Here is a 10,742-nt window from a genome sequence, read left to right as displayed (position 1 = left end):
ATTGTGGCTGGCTTTTCTGGGCTAGAATAAGGAAGCAACCTCTTTACAGAGGGACAATGTTTAGAAGCAGCTCACTGTGCTGAGCTAACAGCTGTGGTAGCATAGATCTAGGGAAGCTGAATTTTAAGGCGAGTCCAATCATGACTCTGTGGAGATCTTTCTTCTCCAGCTATCTTGGCCACCCTTACCTGTTGCGGTTTGGGAGGAACGGAGTGTTATTTTCAGCATTCCTTACAGTGAGTGTTACAGACCTCTCGCTGCCCAGTGCATTGCCTGGGATGTGGGAAGCACTTAAGATGAATTGCATCAACCAGCAGAACTCTCAAGACAACCTGATAGACTCAGCACCCACTTTTCTGAGCACAGCTCTATGCAGCATTTGTGCTTTCCAAACATAAGCACCAATAAGTTTATGCAGCTCTTGAGTTTACATGTATACTATTAAAAACAAGAGCTTCAGTCTTGCAATAGTGGGTTTTGTGAGCCCAAATTCTAACACTGGTGAATGACAGCCTGGATGGCCTCTATCTGCCAATGTATTTAAAACAAAGCATTCTTTCAATGTGTTTGACTATTTACATATTTTAACTGGCACAGATGGAAAATTTATTGCTCCTTGTGAAAGAAAGTGTTCATGACATGAATACTAAAAAATACAAGCAAATACTTAACTATTCATATTGAAGAAAATAATATGGGTCATCTTCTGTCATAAGGAAATAAAATTATGCAAGCAAAAAAGAAAACTTTTTAAAAAAGGAAGTATTTTCTAGGCATTTTCTAGGCTTTTAAAAATTCTTTTATGATCATCTCAGCAGTCCTTTTTGTTTCTGTTTCTGTGTGAAAGCTCTGCTGTGAGGTTCCCGTTTGGTACCTGATGTATCTGTTTATGACCAGTACTCAGTGAAGACTCCAGTGGTTTCCTGCCATTTGGGATTGGATAGAGGAATTTTGCTTTCTTCATATCTTCTGGTGAATACTTGAAAATAATTTCTCTCATGTCTTTGGAAATTAAAGTATTTCTGGTTTTAGTTTGAGCCTAACACATTTTTTGAAGCACAGCGAACAGTGGTGTAATAACTGAGCTTTTGTCTTGATTGTCCTATCCTATACACTAACTTAGAAAAAGGGAAGGTCTTGGAACAGTTTTTAGGGAGATCTAGCAACATGCACTCTACATACAGGTCAAGTGATGCAATGAAGTTTAACAGCTTTCATGTCTTTGCTTGGCTTCTCAGATTCAGCATTTTGGAGATTTCTTAACTTACAAATGCACTTGAGGTTGATGAGGTCTCAGCTTTTGTCTAAGGTAAGATCCTCTTCTGCACGCCTGGGCTGGATTCCCTCGTGCTCAGGAGGCTGTTCACTGTCCTTGGAGGCTGTGCAGGTGCTGAACTCCAGGGCCCCCTATAAGGGACAGAAAAGAAACCTGAGTCTAGTCAAAGTTACGTTACAAATTGTCTGATAAAAAGCATTTTTCATTTATGAGACTTAACACTACAAGTTTGCTGTGACTCAGAAAACCTTAGGTTTTGCTGTCCGAATAAAACACTCAGAGTTTGGTGTTCTTTCACTTAGCGTTATCAGAAATTGAAAGTCAGTAAAATCTACAGCAGTAAAACTTCGTAGCACAGCTGTGATGCTGCTGGAGAAAGCTTGGTGCTCAGCAGCACCGGGAAATATCTTTCGTTACGTAGAGGTTGAGTTCTCTCTCTGTGATTTGTGTTTAGACTACCTTTTGCATAGGAGGAAAGGGATGGAGTTTCACAATGTTTTAAACTCTAATCTTTTGATGTGATGCCATTTAAGCTAGACTGTACGTAACAAAATGACTAAGAATTAAACCGTTTTCCCCATTTTACCTTGCCAAGAAGGGCAAGGCTCCAGTTCTCCTTAGAAACTTTAAAAAGTTTTTGCATGGCCTATTATGGAACCATTCCCATCAAGACTGTAGAGTTAGTCCACAATGTTCATGAGCCATCACTTAAAGACTAATAAATCTGTGTTGCATGGCTTGAGTTTTCAGTGTCCAGAAGCATTTGATATTTAAGTGAAGGCTTAAATGAAACTATTACGCATCTAAGGTTTCAGCCCCGGACAGTATTACTGAACATTGACAAATACTCTCAATTTCCAGTGTTTGTGCTGATGGTAGTGGCTACAGTGCCGCTTCCTCCTATTCCTTTCCTGCCCCAAAATCTCAGGTGCAGTTTGTGTTTGCTTCGGTTTCTACAATCCGGGCTCTGTACTGCTTCCTCTTGAGCAGGGTGGATTCATTATATCTGCATGTTTTGGAAGGACTGAGAACTCTGAAGAACAAGGCATTTGTGGTAATTTTTAATCCATACAGAATTGCTTGTTTCTCTGAAAACTGCATTAGTTTACTGAAGATATTTGTTTTTGTTTCTTTACGGAAATCCTTTTTAACCAGCGAAATAGGAAACAAATCACTACTTTCTTTTTTTTTTTTTCTTTTCTCCCCCCCCCAAAAGAACTGAGTTTCATTACTTTCTTATGAGCTCAGTTTTTAGGTTGCAATATACTACCGTATTCTCTGAAAATAGTTTGGTCAATAAGAACTTGAATGTAAATTTAAGAAATCCAATTCACAGCTTGCACAACATATGCATCTGCTCACTTTCAACACTCTAATGGAGCGGACCCTGTACCGCTTCACTTCAGGCTTCACAAAATTGGTTATAGCTAACCAATGGTGCTTATAAGCTGGGTGGTTTATTAGCTGGATGGTCTCTGCTCTCGGTATTTAACTCTTCGTCATAACTGTTTTTTAAAAATCTCTCTTGTTCATATGATGACTCCTCTGTTTTCAATAAATCCAGTACAATGTTTATAAACCAATTGGTGAAAAACTGCATCCATGTTACTGCTCTAGATACACTGCATTAGATGCTAGTGTTCTGCTCTGTTTTTGGAACCTTCCCAAGAATCATTTAATTATGTTTTTTATTTCCCTGATTATCTTCACCCCTATCCTACTCCTTTTTTCTGCTATTTCATATATTTGTGTAAGCTAGATAGTGAAGCAGCATAATCCTTGGGCTGGCAACAGTATTGCATGTTGTTAAGGGAGCTCTTGTTTTGTAAATGTTGAACCTAGGTCCTGAAAAGCATTCTCATTAAAAACTCTGTTGTTAGGTGTTAACAGTTGAAACTTGCCAAATCTTGACATCAAAGAGCAGGGATTAAAAAGGAGCCACCTGCTTGTAAATTCACCAGAAAAGCACTTTAAAGTAGATGGTTTCTCAGATTGGAGTGCAGGTAGCTTCATCGAGTAACAAAGGCAATTAATGTGCATGTGCAGAAACACCTTCAGTTATAACTACTGCAGCAACTGACCTATGTTCCTCCTCAAACCAAACCTGGTTTGATACTGTCCTCTGGAAGAATTAATATCTTACTTTGAAGAAAGGAATGAGTGAAAAAAATAGGGCCCCATCATGCAGTATGAAGGGTTTATACCCCTTCTCATGAACAACATTATCAGATGCATCTGTTCATCCTGGGCTATTCATAGTCAGCAGCACTATACTCACTTGGTCCATCTGGTCTTGAGATGCCCACCGACGGAAGAGTATACAGAACATGTAGGGTCTGTGCTACCATTAAATGTGTGACCAAAGGACAGCAGCACTTCAGAATGAAGATACATTAGCAGTTTTCTTAATCGTGTACCTTAATTTAAGATAATTTACTCTATAAAAATGAATTATAAAAATAACTTATGACCTATAAAATAACTTAAAAGGAATTAAAGTATATTGTTCTTTCACTTTCTATTTAAGTTGTTACAGCTTAAATGCATAGAATTATTTTTTCTTAGCTGCAATCCTTTCCAATACCTCTTCAGAGGTATACTGTGTGGAACCAAATTAGGTAACAACAGAATTCTGTATCTATGATTTTGATGGGACTGGGCAGATTCAAGATAAAGGAAATTTTCAGCCTGTAAATTAAAAACTTGCAAGACAAAAAATAAAATGATTTCTTAGAAATATTGCCAAGCAATTGCTGATGTAATTTTAATTTCTTAAAGCACTACATTGCATCTACATTCTGTGTGATTTTCTGCAAAGTAATTAGATGGCTATATTGATAGCATCTCTGTATCAAAGTGCTTTACAAAGGATGGTAGCTATCGTTATCCCTATGGAGATAAGGTACAGAGAATGAGGGAAGTCCAAAGTTACTCAGAAAGGAGCAGGAAATTCAGATCATCTGAACGCTTTTACAGTGGTCTGTCCACCGGGCAATGCCGTTAAGATTTTTCCCCTTTTGAACATAACCAATGTATTATTCCCATTCATATTCAACTGCGGTTCTAAGATATTGCTCAGATATTCTGCATGTCAGTGCACACATTGGCTTAAGCTGGTTGAACACATGGAAGCTAACTTAAGATTGTGAAAAATGGGACCTAAACAAAAGCTTGAATGTGGTCAGTAGCAAACTGACAGGTAGCAGACTCTGGGATCTCTTCACCCCAGCTGCCCTTGGTACACATTTAGGGAATTCCAAAACATTTGCTGAATGCTGTGTTTGGAAAATAGCCCAAGCCCTAAACTGTCAGGATGCAACTGGCCTGATAGTTACCCTTCTGAGACACGGTGCTAGAGGGAATCTCCTCAGCAGATGCTCCCTAGGGTCAGTGTTGGTGCAGTCTCTTTGAGTAATCCTGGCTGCCTTAAATGAAGTGTTTGGATCAGGCTTGCCAGCAGCCAAGAGGTTACTGATGGATGGATTTATGTGTGACGTGGCCTGCAACAATCGCAGGGAATAAGGTAACAGTTTAATTGATCACCAGGTTAATACAAGATAAACCAAATGGTGGCAATTGTTAGAAAATAAATAGGCCAGAATCACTGGCCTTGATTGTTGAAAAAATGTTTATTTTTGTCCTAATGCAAGGATACAAAAGTGGAAATCAAAATGCTTTATCTGAATATGCATATATGCATTGTTGTCATTGTTACGTTTTATTTCTTTTGGCAAAGCATACATTTACAGATCAAGATGAGATCATGCTAGGTGATATAGCAAAAGAAAATGCCTTTTCTAACTGTAAATATCAGAGATAAGGCAAATGCTGGGTACACAGATGGAGAGGTGACAAGGGACAAGCAAGGCAGAACTGGTGACCGTAGAAGGAAGGGGTGTGACACTGGAGTCCTCACGGATCTGCAGGGAGACTGAGCTGAGGCTCAGCAGAGCCAAGGCACAATCCAGTTTGGAAGGAGATGAGTCTTGAGCTTAGAAATAGCTCTGGGAATTATCTACACAGGTGATACTGGATTTCTAGCATGAAAGAAATTTCCCAGAGATAAATTCCTAGGTAGTTGAAAAAGAGCCAAGGATAGAGCAAGGTCAATCATTCTAGGCCAGCAAGAGGTGAAAAATTTTCAAAGGCTTGTTGGGGAAATGATTAGAGAGACCCATGAAAACTTGTGTGGCCAAAGAAGATAAAGATCATTAGGTAATTTCTGCATAGGAATTACCAACAAATTTCCCAAATATTGGAAAATTAATTTAAATTTCTATGTCTGATGAATTTGATGTGTACTGAGCTGCAAAAGTGTTGGTTAAATACTTCACATGAAAAAGATATGAAAAAAATTGGATACTCAATAATCCACCTTTAAAAATCAAGGTTATATTCTTTGTTAAGGAGTTTATGATAATTTCCTTTTTAATGTATTTCTAAAGCGCTTTTTGCCATTTTCTTTTGTGTTTGTGGGATACTTGAACTGTTTACAGTTTAATTGGCTATGCATGTGCTAAGACAGTAACTCTTCCCCTCTCCAACTCTTCTTTCTCAGAGATTCAGGAACTAGCTTATTTGTTTATTAAATAATGTCTTCCAAGACACCTAAAAAAGGTGTTTTATATAACCTACCAAGAAAACTGAACTAGTATTTCCATCTCTCCTATTTAATGTTTTGGGGGAGACAGTGAGAGCTTTATGTATTAAAGTATAACCATCTGATTGAAAGAGCATTCCCTATAATGCAATAAAATCATTGTGTTGTCAGAATTCTGAACATCAAGAACGCTATATCAGAAAACAGAAACAGAAGTCATAAAGAGGGATGTAACTCCGAAAACCCCTTCTAGAATAACTTTTTATCACTAGTGCAACTTCAAAAACATCAGCTAACATATCAGCTATAGAGATCACTTTGCCTTGTTAAATTTTGTTTGGTGCTGATGTTCACTAATTGCACTGCAAATTTTAATTTAAAGACATGAATGTAAATCTATCCGATGTTTCAAATTGTTTTTGCATTCTGGTGGCTACAAAAAAGGAGACTGTCAGGGCCTTGGCTATCTTGCAGGACTATGAAGAGCTGAAGTAAGCAACAAGCCGTTCAAGGTCACCAAGGAGGAATTCCTCGAGGGCAAGAGGATTAAGAAATTAAGATAAGCAGAAGTCTGTGAGCACTTACAGGACGTGCATCCAGAAAGGGAGTCAACACAGCAGCCAATTAGAAACTGAGCAGATGCGCATGGACAATGCTAGACAACCAATAGAGATGCTTTGCGAGGTGCGTGGACGCATGAGCTTGCTGGAAAAGATATATAAACTAGATAGACAAAGGAATACAGTTGGATTGAACTTGCATCACATTGATGTGTGTGTTCCTTCCCGTCTTGCCAAGAATAATGGACTACGGCATCTGGTGACCCCGACGTGATCCTCAGAGACCCACTGGGGTAGGAGTGGAGCCGTAAGCGGGCAAGGATCCTGCATAGCCAGCGACTGTAGCTGGGTGCCCGAAGAAAGGTGGATTGTGGCCCCGACTGATTGGTGAGTCAGGGAAGCAGGATGGGGTTCGCTGCATCAGCGATAGAGCAAGCAGCACTAGAGAGCCTGTTGAGATTGGCTTGGAAAACGGACACCCAGATAACGAAGTCGGACTTAACTGACTTGTTACTGTGGTGCCGAAGAAAAGGGGCTTATAGCGGAAGCTCCGCAAGTATACAAGCTGGAAGCATGGGAACGAGTCGGAAAGGAACTGTGGGAAAATGTGCAAGTGGGATCCAAGGAGGCGCGGGCGTTGGCAAAGACTTACCGACCGGTCCGACTGATGCTGGAACAGCTGCACGGGGAAGCGGCTGTTGCCGCTGCCATTTGCAGCGCCGTACAAAGTGTTGGCGAGGAGCAGGAAGGCTCGGGAGACTCGGAATGGACGGCTGTGAGTGGCTCGGGACCTCAGTATGAGGAGGTGCCTGACGACGATGACCTCAAGTGTCCCCTGCGTGCCTGTCCTGTGTCCGTAGCCGAAAGAGAGGCTTGGGGGGGAATAGATGACGATTTGCCACCATGGGAAGGGGAGGACCGTCCGGTGTCTACCGCTCCCCCGGCGGATATGGACACTGATCCAGTAAAGGTCCCGCTGCCGGATGATGAGCCAGGGGTCCAAGGGCAGCTGAGAGAGATTCGTCAAGAGCTCTGCAGCCAAGCCGACAGGATGAAGGCTTTGTTGGGCCAGATGAAACGTCTCGACCGGGGATCGGGACAAAGGGACATACAAGCAGCGTATAAGGCTGCCCATAACTCAGTCGTAGAGGGGGTAGAGAACATTGAACGACAGATCGATAAATTTGAGTCGGGTCGGGCGGCCGGCTGTAGGGCAGGCCACAGGACAAAAGAGGTGAGTTCGGACGGGGTGAATCGGCAGAAGTGTTGGTTGCGGAGAATGGTGGAGGAGGGAGAAATGACGCTGGATGAGGCACAGAATTACTTGCAATCTAAGTACGGGGCGGATGGGTGTTTCAGCAGGCAGGAAAAAGAGGAAATGCTTGAGATACAGCGGCAGCTTGGAGGCGCAGGGGAAGAGGCCCGAGAAGGGGTAGGGGTGTTGGCATGGCTACAGTCGGTGGTGCATGGTAAGGAAAGGGAAGTGATCGGCTCTGCAGGAAAGGAAGGCAAAGATGAGGGTGCGGCGCCACCTCGTGACCCGAATTTCAACCCTGTTACATGTTACAAGGGCCTTATAGAGAATGCTAAGTTGGAGGGAGAGTTTCTGTTCACTCCTATGGCCGTGCCAGTTATACAAAGAGCGGATGGACCAACATGGGAGCCAATAGATTGGAAAATAGTTCAGAGGTTGCAGGAAACAGTTTTGAAGTATGGGCATGAGAATAAGTTGGTGAGGAATCAAATTACTGCGTTGTTTAAGTATACCACACTTGTGCTGGCAGACACTAGAGCAGTGATGGAGCTTATTTTGTCATCAACCACTTTCATGTTGTGGATGGCAAAATGGCAGGAAAGGCTGGAGGAAAAACAAATGAATAATTTGAACCTACGAGGAGATGATCCTCTGCGGGCTGCCAGCTTGGATCAGTTAATGGGAAATGGTCAGTATAGGGATCCAGCAGTGCAGGCGGCTTTGCACCCTAGAATCTTGCAGCAATCTAAGACCGCAGCCTTGGCGGCGTTCTTAGCACTGCCACAAGTGGGTACCCCGCAACTGCCATACACTAAGATTACGCAGAAACCTGATGAGACATTTTTTGGATTTGTTGATCGTTTGAAGGATGCTCTTGACCTCGCGCCAAATGTTCCCCCAGACATGAAAAYGCTGTTGGTAAARGAATTGGCRGTGCAGAATGCCAATAGGGCATGTAAGCAGTTGCTTGCAACATTACCCCCTGGGGCATCCATCACTCAGATGATAGAGGCCTGTGCCAGAGCACCATTAGTCGAAGAAGAGCAAAAGGCAAAAATACATGCCACTGCATTAGCTGCAGTGCTGAAAGAAGGAAGAGTGTTGGGTAAGGGAGACAGGGGTCCAAAAGGCGCCTGTTATCAATGTGGAAAAGTAGGTCACATGAAAAGAAACTGTCCGGAAAGATCGAGAGGGCAGGGTGGAGCGTTAACTGGGAGCCTGAAAGGATTTAATGGGAACTGCGGCAGGTGCCAAAAATTTGGACACAAGGCAATTGAGTGCCATTCTAAGTTTAAAAAGGATGGAACTCCATTGCAGGGAAACGGGAACAGCCACGTAGTGAGGGACGCGGCGAACAAATATCCCCAGCCCAACCAGACCATGGCTGTCTCCACGAGCTGGCCTCAGCCACAAGAGGCAGCGCTGGAGTTGATTTGGCTCTATATTCTTTCAGCTACAACTGTAAATACCAGAGTCCTGTCTGCTCTGTATGAATATAAATGGGCTCAGTGGAGTTCTGCCAATTCATAGCAGCACAAAATCAAGGCCAGAGGATCAAAGGGTCTTTTCTGTAAGAGCAGGTATTTGTTTCCGTGCCACCTTCTTCATAGTGTTCTGAATTAATCTGGTGAGTGCTCTCCGCACTAGAATTAGTTGCTTTCAGTGGTACTGTGTGTAAACAACTGTATATAATCATACCTTTCTGCATTAATAGATATATATTTAAAACTATAATGTCTGAGTCCAGGAGACAAATAAGCCACTCAACATGACTGCTAAATTTAATCTTCGCTGTCATCTGTCGCATAGCAAGAGATATTCTGCCTTCTGCTAAATTACCCCAGCTAACCCCAGTAGAACAGTTCATGTTGTACCAATTAGACTGCGTATTCACTCAGGAGCTAGATTGGATAGGGTTTTCCTGAAGCAGTTTTATGTGAACTAAACTGATATAATTCAGGCTGTTGGCACAAATAAGCAGATTTCTGGATTTAACTGAAGCAACAACCTGAAGAAAAAAAAAAAACTCAACCAATGAAGAAAAAAAATATTAATTCTCAAAGAGAATCAACAAGATCTTTATCCTTTTGCTATCCTTTATCCTATTGCTATTCCATAGCAGTATGTGAGCTTTATGTAGTAACACAGTAACTTCCACAGCCATTAAAAGAAAGGTGAGATAGCATTGTTCGTTAGAAAAAGGAAAGTGTTTCTTTGTGTTCACAGAGTTCTTTTCATTCACTGTCATTACACTTCAAACACTGTAGTCATTCTGTTCCCATCTAAGACAAAGCCTACAGTGCTCTGCTCAAAAACTGCTATTAAATAATAAAAAACACTGAGATATTGGAACATGAACTCTCATAGTTCAATGCAGTTCTTTTAATATTTACCCCAGTGTATCAAAATCCAGATGTCAGTGGCAAAACTAAAATAACACATTCTGTAAACCGTAAGGTTTTAAAATGCAGGGTTTCACATAGAGTAAACAATTATTGCAGAATTAAGTTTAAAATGCAACAAGTTCAGAACTTAGGGGAACCTCCCCCCCCAAAATTAAATGAGGTGTTTTATACAGAAACTCCTCTAAATTCTTGGACACCATGATGAACGCTTAGAAATTTGTATTCAAGTAGATGAAGTAATTCTCTGTATGTTCATCTTTTAAAATTAGAACTGTCATACTGTATACACACATACATTTTTCTCTTCTAATGAACTTCCCCCAAACAATCCTTTTATCATCTCCTCAATTATTTATCGTAACTTTATACTAGAAGGCTCTTGTTTTTGAAATAAAGAGATCAGATCAGTTTGCTTCAGATAAGTTTTTATATTTTCCTTCTATTTTCCTCTCCAGATAAATGGCCTGTATGGACCAAAAAATTGTGGAAATATTTTATGGAGAAATTTAGGAATTATGTTGAAGTTGTTATAGTTAATATTTACAGATATACACTGAAGGGGAGAACTTCCTCCCCTTGCTAAGTTCATGCAACTGTGAAAGCAGAAGCGTGACACATCACACAATAAATCTAAATGTGTGCAGCA

At 41.2% G+C, this 10,742-nt stretch overlaps 2 protein-coding genes across 2 annotated transcripts; one reads left to right on the top strand and one right to left on the bottom strand.

The window, feature by feature from the left end:
* Window positions 1-659: 659 nt before the first annotated feature.
* On the bottom strand, window positions 660-7,848 carry LOC146587256 (uncharacterized). Its single transcript, XM_085319851.1, has 2 exons — window positions 7,089-7,848; window positions 660-1,407 (listed from the first exon to the last, which is right to left on the bottom strand). The coding sequence occupies exons 1-2, from the start codon at window positions 7,569-7,571 to the stop codon at window positions 1,294-1,296; spliced, it is 597 nt and encodes a 198-aa protein (XP_085175977.1). The 5' UTR covers window positions 7,572-7,848; the 3' UTR covers window positions 660-1,293.
* Window positions 7,849-7,973: 125 nt separating this feature from the next.
* LOC146587255 (endogenous retrovirus group K member 5 Gag polyprotein-like) lies at window positions 7,974-9,673 on the top strand. Its single transcript, XM_085319850.1, has one exon. It carries the CDS (start codon window positions 8,055-8,057, stop codon window positions 9,219-9,221), a length of 1,167 nt encoding a protein of 388 aa, XP_085175976.1. The 5' UTR covers window positions 7,974-8,054; the 3' UTR covers window positions 9,222-9,673.
* The last annotated feature ends 1,069 nt before the right edge of the window (window positions 9,674-10,742 follow it).

The sequence above is a fragment of the Rhea americana genome, unplaced genomic scaffold (genome assembly GCF_003343005.1).
Source record: "Rhea americana isolate MKP2758 unplaced genomic scaffold, rheAme1 scaffold_60, whole genome shotgun sequence".
Lineage (NCBI taxonomy): Eukaryota > Metazoa > Chordata > Aves > Rheiformes > Rheidae > Rhea > Rhea americana.
This window is presented reverse-complemented; position numbering and strand designations above follow the sequence as displayed.